Consider the following 16,205-nt stretch of genomic DNA (forward strand, 5'->3'; position numbering starts at 1 on the left):
CATGGGAGGAGGATTACGTTTGCCAAACATCTTCATATTATTTCTAAGGTCTTACCACATTTGCTTATTGCAATTGCAGGACACAATCTTTTCAGTTCCCACTGGGCCTCTGAAGGCAGTCTTTGTAATTTGAAGGCAAGTTATCTAATGTATTATGAAAGGAGAAAAAAAAAACAAGACTGAGCAGCATTCAAGTTTTCTTTTTTTTGCCCTGCAAATTAAATTGAACCGCGTCCTGTTTTACTGAATACACTTAAAAGATAGTTTGTATTGTCTGTGGGTCCAGTTGCAATATTGAACAGTGTTAAAGTATGGGCTTTGCTGGGGTCCAATAAGCTTTATTCATTATTATGAACATTCATAAGGTAACTGTAAGCTTCGCTGAAGCCAATAACTTTAACTTCGCCTCCCAATTCCAAGAGATGCACTTTCATGCTATCAGTGTAATTGTCTCTAAACCAGGGCCAAGGACCTTGATGCATGATACTTCATCCATTTTAGAAATTCAACAGCAGAAACATCCAAATCACATCACCTCTGTCCCCCCAGCCTCATCAGTATCTCAAGACTCGAAAGAGGCTTTTGAGAGTAAAATGCAGAGCTCGTCGTGGGAAGAGACCATCCCATTTTGATTAATGCGTCTGATCATCAACTCTGAAATCACTTTTGCTTGTTAGATGTACCACACAGTACCATACTCTAACAAGGCATGCTTTTTTTTCTCCACCAGGCAGGTCATTCCTGCAACTCTGGCCCGGTTCTGGTGCTGGTCGGTATGGGTACGAGCCGGGCCTGTTCTGTGGTCCCCCGCTACCCTGGGTGGGCTGGTGACTGAACTAATGCGCTCCATTCAGCGCGTTCTGAGACCTCGCTGCGGGGAGAAGGAAGTCGTTTAGTGTAATTCCCTCTCTCGAAAAAGTGCTCTTCCTCTCACTCCTCTCTCTCTCTCTCTCTCTCTCTCCCTCTCTCCCTCTCTCCTTCCATCCATTATCACAACGCCAATTAACCTCTTCAACACCGGCGGAGTGCCGTGGGCGGATTCCTGGCAGCATCCTGCGTGCAAAAAGCCGCTCTCACCAGGCAATATGTGCTCTCTGTCTCCATTAAGGGTCTTAGGAGGAGGAACAGGGGCTACTAGATAAAGCAAATAAGTGTGTGGGGACGCCGCAATTTCCTTTGTCATACGGTATCATTGTCCTCAGCCGCCAAGTATTAACCAGATGTCTGCCTCCTGGTTTTATACATCTGAGAAATGACTTTAATGTTCCTAAACAGTGTGAAGCAAAGGCTTGCTTCTCTTTTTTTGTGTGTGAGTGTGTGTGTGCGTGTGTGTGTGTGAAAAAAAGACGTCTGTCCTCTGAACAAATGGAAAAAAAAGACATATATCATGTCTAAACTTTGATGCAGATTGACAGTGGTTGTGAGCCATGGAAGCAGCTGGCATGTCCTTGTAACGTTTCCGTGTCTGCTTGGGTTTGGCAAAGGAGAGGATCCTTCAGCTGACCTCTTTCATGTCCCCAGACATTCATTCTTCCAAGGGGAGCTGTGTGTCATTGTCTTATTTATGGTGTGTGTGTGTGTGTGGTTTTGACAAGCAAGATCTTATTGGCATCCCAAGTAGGACATTGTTCTGGAAAGGACAGAGGGAGAGTGTGTGTGGACGTGTGTGCACGCGCCAGTCTCTGCATGTGTCTTTGTATGTGCGAGAGAAACATAGAGAGAGGGATGAAGGGAAGAGATAGAGGGAGAGAAAGAGAGAGAGAAAGAAATAAAGAGAGAGAGAGAGAGAGAGGGAGAGAGATATTCTCTGGTGAATTCTCTGTCTCCCTCAATAGCCATACTAAATTGGACTTGGTCAACGTAGCCCAAGCAACAACTGGTGTTGGGGGGTGACTAAACGGCATATGCAGTAACTTCTTCCATGGATGCTTCTGCCCTTTCATTTATTGTTGGCCGGCAGCTGTTGAGTACCTGGCCTGATACGCATTGTCTATTCTGACAATCTTGGCAAGGACAGCCGAGGAACGAGCCGTGGATTCCAGAACGAGTCCCTTCTCAAAGATAACACTTGTGTCATCTGACTCACGCCTCCATGATCTGCTTCTCGAAAGCGCACTTTGATCCGCCGATTTCCATGCCACCCCGTGCGTTCGCCCGTGTCTCAGACCCCTTTTTCTCCAGCTGACATAATTGTTCCCGACTCGATACTTGCTGATTTGAGTTAAAACGGGACAGATGGCTGCCATCTCGCCTACCTGTGGGGCTCTCTGCGTTTTAGTTCATCGTTGCCTCAGCGCCAAATTAATTTGCTTGTTAAAGTAGGCAGGGAGGGAGGACATATAGTGGACTTTGGGAGAGAAAAAACCCCACAAACAAACAGACAGAACAACGTAAAGCTCATCTGCTTACACCTAACTCCCACCCTCTATCCCCTTTTTCCAATCCCCCACCCCACCCCACCCCACCTCAACCACTCCCCACCCCCTCCCCAGACATTACAGACAATAGCCGACTGATATTGTCCTCCGCAAACACTGTGAGGATGGTATAGTTATTTATAGTGAAGTACCGAGGAGGCAAGTTCTAGGAGCGGTATCCATTTCATGATAAATGAAATTCCTTGGCCCTGCCCGCAACAATGGCCTAACAGTGCAGGAGTGGCTTAAAGAGACAAGGCAAGGCGAGCCGGCCCGACGCAGCTGTCGGGACTGTCATGCCTCTTGTCTTGTGGCTTACGCGCCTGCGTCTCGCTCTCTTCACACTTAATTTAGGGAATGGAGGCTGCCCTCTGTGGTTGCACCCACTGTCGCTCGCCAGGCTGCGAAACAAAAAATTCTCCCGGTCATACTTGTGTGTCTGTGTGTAAATCTGGTGTCAATGTGACTGCGGTAGTTGCAAAGTAGCTCAACATCCGAAATGGGTCTTTGCATGTAGTTGCAGAGTCTGGATGTCAAAATCGTAAAGCATGGCAAGAAACTTGCATATCTAGATTAACCTTGGCGAATGGCATTAGTTGTCTGACCATCTCTTAGTGTTGCTGTGAGTGAGAAAGAATCTTCACACATCAGGAATGGTATGCTGTCATGATAAGTAATAGATACCACTGTTGTTCTGAGCCTCATAAAACAGGGAGCTGTTGCCTTGGCCTCAAATTTCTGTTTGGTTGTGCTTAGTGGAAGCAAACTCATCTCCAGAAATAATACACTAAGAAGAAAGCAGGTTTGCCATCCGTAATCCTTACACTGTAAGGTATTGTATGTTATATCGTGGAAGGTTAAAAAGAAATTAATCTTTTTAGCTCTGGTTCTAAGGAGATTTTCAGATAGATTTGATTGAGGCATTGGAAATCCTGAAGGATATTGTCAAAGTCACTGGCACGGCCTGACAGGGCTCTCAGAGCTTGTAGGACATGGATTACCATCAGCCATCTCAATCCACTGGCACCACCGCCCCCACCCCCCACACTTCCAGTTTGGACCCAGGTACCATGTGCGTGAGAGAGAGTTCCCTACACCATCAACATGAGATCATTACAGATTTGTTACAGCAATACTCGAACATTGTGTTGCATAACGTCAATTGTAAATTGGGGTCATTCCATATTCTTGTATAATCCCACCATAATAGCCATGGTTCCATGGTGGCATGCCTTGTGTGCAAACACATATTCTAGCTGGATGCCAGGACAGCAGTGAGATGGATAGGGTGTAAACTAAGCCAAATATCTGGGCGCCCACGTTTCACTTACGATGATAAGACACCCTACCTGGGCAGCTGGGCAATATTCACTTACCCTCAAAGTAGACTAAAGATGAATATATCATAGCTCTCTAATCAAATTTCCCTACAAGAGTACTCTTCAACCGTTTAATCTTAAATATGTAAAGCCTCAATTTATTTGGAATTACTGAGCGATGGTTGACATGTGAGCACGGTAGATTATAATTCTCCGGCATTCTCCAGCTGATCCTCTTTACTTCCAATTCTTTTGCGGGGAGATGAAACATTTTTAAAAAAAGAGTCTGCTGGCGAACCCTAAGACTGTATTATTTTAAGGGAGCCCAAATTGATTTTCTTGATGATGACAATAAACCTCCCGAGAATGCCTTTGTCCACCCACCCTGTCCAAAAATGAAAAAGAATTGTCCATGACATTTTTTTGATTTTACAAACGAGTCTCTTATTGTACTTTCTCTTTCTACATAAAAGAGCAGCATTGGCTCAAGAATCAGAGTGGGCTTAAAAAAAAGAAACTAAAAAAAACTGACCTCAAGGGTTTGCCACCGTCAAAGCATTGCAAGGCCCTCCTAGACATGCCATAGCTTGTCTTGTTCAACAGTCCTTGCTTGCATCTTGTTTTACACGAGGAGCAGTAACTTAATGCTGAAGATGGTAATTGAAAGGATTGTTAGATGGGCACTCTTTACATCTCCACTCCTCACTTGATCCTCTTGCCATCCACTGGCATGCACTCGTCTCATTCCCCTCAGAGGCCCACTCAAGGCCCTGAGAAGAATCTCCAAATGAAATTGGATTCCCGGGGTAACCGCTCAAGTCATCGAGGGGCAGCGATGGTCTGCTTCAGTGTTCTGCGACGTCGAGAGATCTGGTAATGAGAACGAAACTGAAGTTATACAAGTCTTGTATGACAGTTGGAGTCCTTGCCGGCACCTTCTTAGAATGTTTGGAAGTACTCTGAGAAAGGCTTGTCACTGACCTTTAAAGCATTAGCGTATTTGTATTAGATCACATGGTTTCAGTAGGGATTTTGTGGAAAAACTCATGGAAAGTAATTCGTTATTATTTATCTGGCCATCTTTCTGTTGTGCTATTGTGGATTTGGTTCCTTACCACTGTTGTACACAGAATGATACAAACACTTGAGGAAGAAGAGGGCTCTATTTCATTGAAACTATGTTTTCATTGAGTGTATGTTTCAGTGAACTACTCCTCAGGACAAAGGACTTGACTGTGAATCCAAGGATTTTTCCTCTGAACAAATAGCACTTTGAACGTGAAACAAACATAGACTGGACCGCTGCTCGTTCGTTCCCTGCTATTTCAAACTTGGAGGCCAAGGGGCTTGAGGGGACAAATGGCCCCATACTGTGTGTGTTTAGCTGCTTCCTGGGCATGCACACATGCTTTTCATGCACAGACATCAACAGAAGTGCCTGGAGAGGAGGAACCACACAGAGATGAATGATTAAATATGAGTAGGTGCGATACAAGACAGCCCCACCGTGCTACTCTGCAAATGCAAATTTTAAAGGACTTGGAAGTGCCATAGAAACGAGTTGAAAGGGAAGAGCTGGTGGCTATTTCCCCCTGACTTTTTCTCCTCTCTCTCTCTCTCCCTCCCTCTCTCTCTCTCTCTCTCTCTCTCTCTCTCTCTCTCTCTCTCTCTCTCTTTCTCTTTCTCTAAGGTCTGTTGACAAACTAAAACCCTCATAGACTTGAAAGCCTCCACTGGCTGTTTGTAACGATCTTAGGCATCAGTTAATTCATTAATTACAGGCTGGTGGTTTGCTACCCTCCCAGCCCTCCCAACTGCACCCCCACTCCCATTGCCCATTGTGGTTAAAGTGGGGACTTGCAATGTGTCAGGGACATGACTCACATTGCAACCACTAGGTGTCACTAAGTCATTTAATACACAGTTGCTCTTGTTGCTATCAGTCGGGCTGCTATTTAAAACCACGAGGTGACTATGATAAACACCAAACCTCCCTCATCCACCGGCTGTACTTTGCACTAACCAAATGGAGCTGTGCTGGTATACTTGTTATTCTTTTAGTAATTTTTTTCAAGGTACAGTAGTTAAGTGGACTATGATATATTTAGTTAAGCAGACTATGATATATTATGACTGGAAAAGATTCTAATGGTGATAGAGCATGAGTTGACTGAAAGTTGAACACTAACATTTTACGCTTTATTTAATGAAATCCGATTAAATCTTTCCTTTTATTTTTCATTGTGAGACAAGGATAGGCATACTCAGTCATGCTTTTAAGGTCCTCTGCACAATTAGCCTACGCAAAATATCTCTCCAAACCCTCAACTCTATCAGTCTTTGCCCCATTAAAAATCTAACATCATGTTTCTGGTGTCTGTGCAAGCATACCGACTAACATCTGGTGTCAAATTGGTCTGAAGTTCAGGGAGAACACACTTGGAAATTCCTCAGCATGTGTGAGGCGACAGCAGTGTGTGTGTGTGTGTGTGTGTGTGTGTGTGTGTGTGTGTGTGTGTGTGTGTGTGTGTGTGTGTGTGTGTGTGTGTTTGTGTATATGTATGTGTATGTGTATGTGTGTGTCCTCCCAGGGACCTTTTTAACTCCACCATTTGCTCAGAACCACACTTCAGTGGCATAGCGGCCATGTTGCTGATTCTCCCCCTGGTTGCCATTCTGCCGGCAGTGTCATTTGGTGTAATAGGGCTTTGTGCATGATCAACTTCGAGGGGTTTCTCAGTGGCAGGAGGATGGCACTGGCAACGGAGGGAAAAAAATGAAATAAAAAAAGAAAGGTAGCTGAGCTGCTCTACTTGTGGCCTTTTCCAGTTTGCTCTATCTCTTTCTCTTTCTCTCTCTCTTTCTCTCCTATCACACTCTCTCTCTCACTCCCCCCTTCATCTCTCTTCCATCATGTTTGTCTCCCTCTTGCTCCTTCATCCTCTCATTGCCTCTCTCTCTCTCTCCCTTTCTCCTCTGTGCCTGGGTTTGTAGCGCTCCTCTGCACTTGGCTACTCATGGTAGGACAATTGGTACTTGAGCAAGGCAATATCATCCCACCAGCAACCCCCACCCCCCTCCCCTTTTTCCTCCCCCCTCCCCAGTTGAGGGAGAACAGGGGCCCATAAAAGTAGCAGAAAGATGTATTAAAGGTAGTAAATATACACATCTAGTCAGTGAGCTGTGAAAGTTGTGAATTGGTTTTTAAAGCTTTGTTAAGACCAGAAAGCACAGATGTTAAAAACAGGTTCAGCTGCAGGGACAGATGGTATTTGATTATGAAGCAGACTGCCGGTGTAATGCAAAGATGCTGCTTCAGCCCAACCGCAAGGAGCTGTCTGTCCAAGGCTGGGGGATTCAGGTGGCACCAGGGTGTGTTTCAACACCAACCCCCCCCCCCCCCCCGCCTCTACTCTTCCCCTTCCTCTCCTCCTCTCCTCCTTCATTTTTTTTTTTTAAAGAGACGAAGCAAGCGATAGAAGACTGCTCAGCATGGATGGTGCTGAACACACAAACAAATTACCTAAAAGAAAAAAGAAAACATCTTGCCTTTTTAGTCATGCCATTCATCTACAACAGAGATGTTTGGTTCGCTTCCCCCCCCCCCAATATTGAAAGTGAGGTGTGTGTGTTTTTCCTCCTCTTTTGCCTTTAAATGTGCAGGGTATGTGTTCATTGCCCTCTGCCTCCGCAGTGATTATGTCTGTTTCAAACAGATGCACCAGCATCTGCAGTTGTCTCCACCGCCAGAAGGAATGATGGGGGTCATTGTCTTCCCTCACAAAGACAAGGTCATACATGGCAGTTATTTTCATTTTTTAAAGCGCAATTAAGACTGAACTCTTTGATCTGACACAGGAATTCTGAGGGAGAATTTGGAGCTGTTCTGCAGGGCCAGTGTTTGTGATAGCACTAATATAAAATGCGTCCCCTCTGGTAAAACCACATCAACATATTAAGAAGGTAAACATGCTAAACAGAAATAGAAATGTTGTGAAGAAACAGGATGTGTAGATGCTGATTATTATTTGGTGGCATTGCTACCAGGAACATTCAAAACTAAATTAAAAACCCATGGTTATTATTATTGGTATTTCAAGTAAAGTAGTGAGTAATTTAATTTGCTTTATTCCTTCAGTTTTTTCCATACATGTCCAGACACCAAGTCTTTATTTATTTACTTCTTCCTCAGTGTTAATATGCTAATCAGGTGATGTTTTTTGTTCTTCTTCTACAAACGGGAGCACACGTAGCAGTGGTCAGGGTTAGGGAGGTTGGGGGAGCGAGAGCGAGAGAGAGAGAGAGGATGGAGATGGTGATGGTTTAAAAAAAATATTTCAACAAAGGCCGCGCCAACACAAACACAGCTGTTTTATTGTTGTGCTGTTAAGATGTGGTTTCTGAAAAGCCGGCCAGCGATGAAATCAAACAGAAGGGGGGTGGGGGGTTGGATGGGGTTTGGGGTGGGGGGGTTACTGCAAGCGCATCGCCCCCGTCATTACGGGGGCCGGGTGACCTCACCTCCTGTTCGGGCAACACCGTCACTGCTGCTGCTGCTGCTGCTGTCGCCGCAGCTACCACTGCCGCTGAGTGAGCGCCTGCCTGCCGCGTCAAAGTGGCTCTTTGTATCGGACTATAAATTACAGCGCCGGTTGGCCAATCCCACCACGGCCCTTCCGTCACAATGGCCCCTTGCTGCCCCCCGGCCTGCCCCACCCCCGCCCCCCCCCCCCCCCCCCATCCTCCCCCATCCTCCCCCTCTCTCCCCACTCACCTTTTCATATCTGAGGCCTTTCTTTGTGAATCTGACCAGATAGTAAGGGTTAGGGTGTGTGTATGTGTGAGTGTGTATTTGTTGATGAGTGTGTGTATGTGTCAGGTCTCAGTGTGTATGTGTGTGTGTGTGTGTGTGTTTTAAAACCCTCTTTATGCCATGTTGAAGGCACTGACAGTGTCACTGACAAACTACCACAACAGAATATGATGATTTGTGCACTAAAAAGCTTTGCAGGTTTCTGTTAATGCCACTGCCTCATTGTGAAGAGGTTTTATAAAAAGCTGTTCCAACACTACACAACACATTCGTCAATCAGTAATTAAGATAAACTACATGTAGATATGGGTAGTGTGTGTGTGTGTGTGTGTGTGTGTGTGTGTGTGTGTGTGTGTGTGTGTGTGTGTGTGTGTGTGTGTGTGTGTGTGTGTGTGTGTGTGTGTGTACATACCTGAATATGTGTGTTTGTCTGAATGTGTGAGAATACCGTGTTTACAAGGGTGTGAGTAAGACCAACTGTTTACAATGGTGTAGATTTGTAACAGACTGCTGAAGACCAACCGATTGGACTTTGTTTTTATTTTGCACAAGCTTGCATATGTACTGCACATACATTCAGTTCATAGAAGATGGAAGGCACACCAGGCAATTCAACTACTGTATTGTGTGGGTGGTACAAAGCAATAGGTAAAGATTGATTGAAGAACTTGAAAAAGAAAAAAAAAACTCAAACACACAAAAGAAACTCATTTTTACCTTCCAAACAAAACAGAAGAAAACGTTTTTTTTTTTTTTTTTAACATACTTAATAATTTTTTCCACAGATGTCAAGTTTCCTCTTGAACAGCAGGTCATGGTATTCCATTGGCTTCTCACATTTCCAGTGCTGTGTTTTTTTTTTTTTTTTTTTGCCTCTACAGAGTAGAGCATCGTAGTGTTTGATTCTACCAAATAATATTACAGTATGTCCTTTGTAAGAACAAAATTGTACATCTTCACCAAATAAATTAGGATAAATTAAACCAATAAATTATGAAAATTCTGCAAGACGAATTGACAACAAAAATCCACAATGCAACTTGTTACCTATGTATGTGTACAGATCAAATAATTAATGTCTTTTTTTTCTTATATATGCATCAAAGAGACTGTGTCATGAAACGTCAGCTGGAATTACTTTACTAGAATCAAACAATTCTTTAATACAAAAAAGCGTAACAATGCTATTTACATCATATTGCTAATGGGAGAAGAAAGGCAGTAGTTTTTCACTCTTGGGTTCTATTTACACACATCCCAACCAGGGTGAGTTAGGTTTAAAAACGCTCTAAGGGACACAACCCTGTATGAATATAGCTCAACATTTACAAAGAGTGGAAAAATTGAGAAACACGTATCCATATACATGTAATCCCCCGCCCCTCACCCCCGCCCTCAAACGAAAGGGAAAAAAAAAAAATTTACACATTTTTTCCCCCATACTAGTATAACTAACTGTCCCTTTGTTATGGAACATATCAGCCACTCCCACAGGAGTTGGCCAGAACTGTTAAAACAGTTAAAGAGATGATAGTGCAATCACTATTACATCTCTTTAGCAGAAAAAGACACTCCTTCCACTGGGTATTGACTTTTCCACAGGTTGGAAGTTTAAACCCACGAGAGCTTCACAGTATACGCTGTGACAGTGTGACCACAATATAATTCTTCCATCTAAACAGAGAACAGCCATTTCACCCTGGAAATTGCAAATATAAGAGAGCTGAGAGTATTTAAAATCCTAACAGTGTCACAGTGAAATGTTTACATCGAAACATTTGCTTGTTTTTCTTTTGTCTTTAAATCAGCGTGTAGAGTGTAGAGTTTCTTTTTGAGAAAACTTCCAAAAATGATGGGTTGCAGTACAGAGGGTAACACTTCAATCAAAAAAAGTAATAACATTATACAATACAGAAAGATTCAAGATTACTCAAATAAAAGTTGGCCTTCCCCCTCTCAAATCAAAGAAGAAACATCACAAGGGGGTTTGTATGGAATAAAAGCTCAGCTCTGACTGTGCCTTTGACTGTAAAACTAAAACACATGAGATGCCCTGGATTCACACACAGCACGTCAATCCAACCCAAAAGGGAACAAAGCAAGCGGACACATTTCCTCTCCGAAATAAAGTCACAAGGGGCCAAAAAGACTAAAGTCAAAGAGTGGATGCAGGACCTTTCAAATCACAAGTGTGAAGTTGGACTGTTGTTGTAAATATAATTTTGACACTTTCGGTACTCAACCATCTCTGCCTGGTTTAAGGACAGATTTGAATTAGGCAAATGCTACTGAGCTCTTGAGGGAAAATAGTGGCTGAACCGCCAGGTTGAATTCTAACCTTCTATGTATAGATGTCCTAATACTCTCAGGAAGAGACTACAGGAATAATGACAACAGAGTTCTATTCCACATCACGTACTTATATTCTGTTGATTCAACACAATAAAAATGCAAATAAAATCTAAACTGTACAACAGTGAGAAAAATCAAGTAAAGGGTATAAAATATGACATCTATGAAAGGGATGAGTTGTTTTTTTCTCGGATACAGAAAAACTGCATTCTCTCTCTTTCTGTCTCTCTTTCACACACAAACACACACACACACACTCTCACATAATATTGCTTCTGTGCTACCTTTCATAATATGAGAAAACTATCATGTATTAAATATCAGACCCTACTGCAAATATCAACCTTGAAAGTTCAAGGAAAATGTTTCAGCACACAAAAATGTGTTCTAAAAATGCCTTTCCTCTCTTTAAAAGACTTTATTCTCCACTGTGATACTGAATGACATGAATATCAGTTTTAAAAACTCACAGTTAATGCATAGCTGTCACCATTTAGAAATGCAATGATGACACTGATCGTTCTTATTGCGGATAATGATTACGTAGTTCTACTGAAGAGAATTAAGCCTTTTTATCAAAGGAGACATCAATGACGCGATGAGCAAGATCATTGGGAGTATGTGCTGAAACGATCTGATTTAATTTGGTGCTATCTCCTAAAAAACAATTTGCTGGTGTTTATGATTCGAGGCACAGACAGCTTGTTAGTTAAATCTATCTCCCGTTAGACACACACGCACACACGCACACACACACACACACACACACACACACACACACACACACACACACACACACACACACACACATTAAATTATACTTTGAAGCTGCTCAGACCCAACTACAGACTGCTTAGGTATTATTTGAGTGTTCTTCCAGGGGTAGCCTGCTTTAGTTTAGTGTGAAATTTCTGAACAAAGCTTTTAAAATGTAGTAGTTTCTCTCAGCTCTTTCCACTACACAGTGTTTCCTCTCATCACCACGATAATGCTAAGCTAAGCCTCTGTGCCGATTTCAATATCTAAAATGGATGCTGCTTTGACCGTCTCTAGGCTCTAGGTCAACAGTGTCACTGAGCATTACAATAAAAGGAAGTGACTCAAATGTACTAACACAGGTGCAGTTGTCTGATTACATATTTGCGCGAGAGGTATAATCATTTTTAATGCGAGTGTTCAAGCTCCTGTTGGTATTCCATTTAGAAGTGTTTTCCAGGGTGAGCCTTCATAAGTATTTTGTTGAAAGCTAGCATCACAAAAGCAGTTGAGTGTCAACAACAGTGAGGGAAGGGGAGGGGAGGGGAGGGGAGGGCTGTTGGTTGAGAAGACCTATGCCTGTCTGTTTCTTTTTCTTTTCCTTTTTTCAACGTGCGTTCTAACTTCACTTCTCTCTTTTAGTACAATGCATAGTGAAAACGTTGGCACTTTGTTCCTACCATTGTCTGCATTGTCCAGTGCCTGCAGACCCTGCCAGTGCTTGGAGCATAATGACGGGGCCTCACCCTGCTTTGTGCCCATTAATCTACAAGTCAGCAGGTTTTTTAAGGCATTGTGCTGACAATAATTGCAGGTCCTGCATTTCAATTCATCAGCTGTATTTTACAAATGCAAACAGCACTGCTGCTTTAGACAGTGTGTGTGTGTAAGTGTGTGTGCGTGTGTGTGTCCAAGAGAGGGGGGTGGGGGGAGAGTGAAAGAGAGAGATCACATGTCCAGTCCTTGCCCTCCAAAAAAGCCAACCTTACTTGTGTAAGCGAGACAAATGAGGGAGGAGAAAGGTGAATTACTATTTGCCAGGACATTTTGACAACTTACTGATGAGGCTTCTACACTTAAAAATAAAAAAATGTTAGGGAAAATGTACAGAGAAGAACACATTAGGGTTTAAATAAAGAGGACTGGATTCTGCTGTCTACAAATGCCATCATGAAGAGGACTGAACTATGGACATCTGTGTTCAAGTACCCATTCTCCTCGTAGAAACAAATTGTGTTACCCTCTGTCAGACACACACACACACATACACACACTCTCTCTCTCTCTCTCTCTCTCTCTCTCTCTCTCTCTCTCTCTCTCTCTCTCTTTCTCCCCCTCTCTCTGTTGCTCCCTCTGCTTTGTCATTAGTTTTGTTTCATCCATGATATCCACAACAAAATAAACTTGTTGTTTCAACAGTAATAAACTGTACACTTTTATAGCTTAGTGTGAAGACGATGAAATCTTTAAGATTATGAATACACATAAAACTGTTTAAAAAAAACCCAACTTATTTACAATGAAACAACAACCACAAAAGGGGTCTACACTTCAAATTGAATTTGTACTAAATCAGTAAAGTAATAATAATAATAATAACAATAATAATAATAATATTTTTTGTTATATTTAAAGACGTCTGTTGTGTTTACACCACCATTCAGACCAATAAAACAGAATTCAGTCCATTAAGGGAGGTGTTTTCCTACCAGCAGGTGGAAAGAGCGACAACAACAACACACTCTGTTGTCTTGGGGGATGGAGGGTCGTTATTGGACTTGAGTGAGTGTGTGTGAGTTTGTGCGCGCGCGCACACGTGTGTGTGTATGTTTGTGTGAGCACGCGTGCGGCTGACTGTGACAGTGTGCTTTTTTAGAATAGGAAAGAATGGTCTCTCTCTGTGGGAAAGCATCCATCTTTTTTTTTTGTGCAAAAACTGGCCTGGCCCAGTGTGAAATGGCCATGTTGCTTGGTTACAGGAAAGGCTGCGCTGTCAAGGAGGCTGCCGCTGAGTGGGCTGGCCTCCCTCGGTGCCTACGCTATCAAAGTGGACACAATACACAAGAATACTGGACCCGTGCCAGCGGAGGGGAAAGAAAAGGCTAAATGTGGAAAACAGTTATCACAGTCCCTTCAAAAAACATGTCAGATATATGTTTTGCTTTTTGTTTTGTAGAAAATGTATACCCCTCTAATTTTTTTTGTTTTGTTCAAAGAATAATTTATTATTATTATTATTTTAAATGTAGCATTGCCATGAGGAACAGGAGAACCACGTGTCAATTTTTTTTAGCAAGCATCGATAACATCAATAGGAATAATTATATTAATCATAAATAATAATTACATCTATACAAGCTACAAATGTAAAGTCGTATTTCTGCAATAAAACCCTCACACACATCAAATGTCCCACAGGTGAAACCAAAGCCTTCGGGGGGGAGGGGGGGGGGGGGGGCACTGAGGCCTAGGGTCTCTACTAAGGCTGAAAGGAGTCAGTTCTATGAGCCACCAGACTGTGGAATAATAATGCCCTGAACTTAAAGAGCATCGCAGGAAACATGAGAGGGAAAGGAATCAAGAAGAAACAGTCAAAAAAAAAATCTCTTTCCAAAGAAGAAGAAGAAGCACAGAGAAAGAAAGAAAAAAAAGAAAATATGTATATGAACAGCTAAATCGTCCAAGAGAGTAGCCAAGGGGTTTTCAAAATAGTGGCGCTACTTCGTACTTCATAACAACAAGGGGTGGTGGAGGGTGTGAGCTGTGAGGTTGTCGGGTTGGTGTTGGTGTGGTGTGAGTGAACGGGGGAAAAAATGGGATTTTTTTTTCATTACTCGTGCAGGAGCTCCTGTAGACAGTTGGGTGATTTGAAAATCTCCGGGACCTCACTGTCCAGTTTGCAGATGACCTTGTATATGGCCTTCTTCCAGGAAGGATCAACGTCTTTGCCTGCCACAATGGCATTGAAAAACTCCCGTAACGTGATCTGCGCCACTTCCAGGAACCGCTCCGGAACCTGCTGATACACAAGGAGACAATGACATTAATAAACGGATTGGATTGCAATCCCAAGTCTCTGATTAACAAAAACCAAGGCTGCAGCAAAGCTCCTGTAAGACAAAGGGACCAGACACACACATACACTCTCTTTCTCTCTCTTTCACTCTCTCTCTCCCTCTCTCTCTCTCTCTCTCTCTCTCTCTCGCGGTCTCAGTGCCCTTAGTTTCCCACAGGCCTGTAACCATCTGCCAATCAGATCTGAAGTCGGAAGAAATACAGTGACAACAACACTAAAACTATCCTCAGCATGGACAAAGTTGGAAGGGTTTTCATGTTCACTGTAAAGACCTGTAGGTACTCATTAAGATGAACATCATAAACAGTATTAAAAAATTAAAGATGAAATTAAATATTTCTGACAGGATGTTATGGTTACATACACACACACACACACACACACACACACACACACACACAAACGTCTTCCAAAGTTTGATTCCAAAGTTTTATATCTGGGCTACTGCGAATTTCAGAATCACGTTGCTATCACTGTGAGAATCACTGTACCGTGTTCTGTGGTTAAACATTAGCCACCCAGTTCCCAATTCCTGAACAGCTTCCTTAGAAGCCACACAATTTAACATCTTCACTTCCCATTTCTTGACATCTCAGTGTTGACCTTTCTCATGAAATCACTCCCCCCCCCCTCTTTTTCACAGGACAAGGGTTTTATGTAGCAGTGTCACGTCAGACAGCAGACGATGCCTCCTCAGATCTGGCACGCATCTGAATGACCGAATCTATTCCATCGTCAGCTGTGATCTACTCGACTGACTCTTATTGTCTCCTGTTCTGAGTCAAAGTGAGACGTTTCCTGAATTCAACAATGCTCCACTATAGGGAAGAACAACACAACACTTCCAATGACCTGCCAAAGTCATGGTTAACTTCATGACAAATGGTCAGTGAAATGTACAGATATTAAACCACAACAATGGGAGTTGGAGTAAGACTAATTTAACCCCGGCGAGAAAGAGACAGCTGAACTCAGGCCCACTGCTCTGCCCAGCGTGAGCAGTTACGCACTGCTGTTCAGAGACTCAACCACGCCTCGCTCCTCTCTACTTCCTCTCGGAGCACACTACCAGCGCCTCTTCGGCTCCCCATGATGCTCACAAACTGTTCCTCTTCCTACATGGCATCAGGTGGTAGAGAGAGAGGGATAGAGAGAGAGAGACTGAGAAAGGGGGTGGGCAGAATAGAAAGAGAGAGGGAAGGAGAGAAATAGAGGAGAGAGAGAGAGCGAGTGAGGAACAGAGAAAGGGAGGGAAAGAGAGACGATGAGGGAGGGAGAGAGAGAAGGGGGAGAAGAAGGAGGGAGAGACAGAAGGAAGGAAAGTGAGAGCATGTGCCTCTCCTCTGCTAGCGGCAGTCTCACAGTGTGACTCTGACATCTCTCTCTCTCTACCTCTCTCTCTCTCTCTCTCTCTCTCTCTCTCTCCCTCTCGTCCTCCTCCTCCTCCTTCCCTGTTCTGCCCGCCCGCCCTG

General features: G+C 43.3%; 1 protein-coding gene across 5 annotated transcripts in view; it reads right to left on the reverse strand.

The window, feature by feature from the left end:
- Window positions 1–9,074: 9,074 nt before the first annotated feature.
- The window catches only part of prox1a (prospero homeobox 1a), a 38,960-nt gene continuing 31,829 nt past the window's right edge, over window positions 9,075–16,205 (reverse strand). For all 5 annotated transcript variants that reach the window (XM_031579774.2, XM_031579777.2, XM_031579778.2 and 2 more), the window contains one exon: window positions 9,075–14,673. In XM_031579774.2, coding sequence (XP_031435634.1) covers window positions 14,488–14,673 — 186 coding nt within the window. In that variant the 3' untranslated portion in view covers window positions 9,075–14,487. The remainder of the gene's footprint in view (window positions 14,674–16,205) is intronic.

The sequence above is a fragment of the Clupea harengus genome, chromosome 14, assembly GCF_900700415.2.
Source record: "Clupea harengus chromosome 14, Ch_v2.0.2, whole genome shotgun sequence".
In the NCBI taxonomy this organism is placed as follows: Eukaryota; Metazoa; Chordata; class Actinopteri; order Clupeiformes; family Clupeidae; genus Clupea; species Clupea harengus.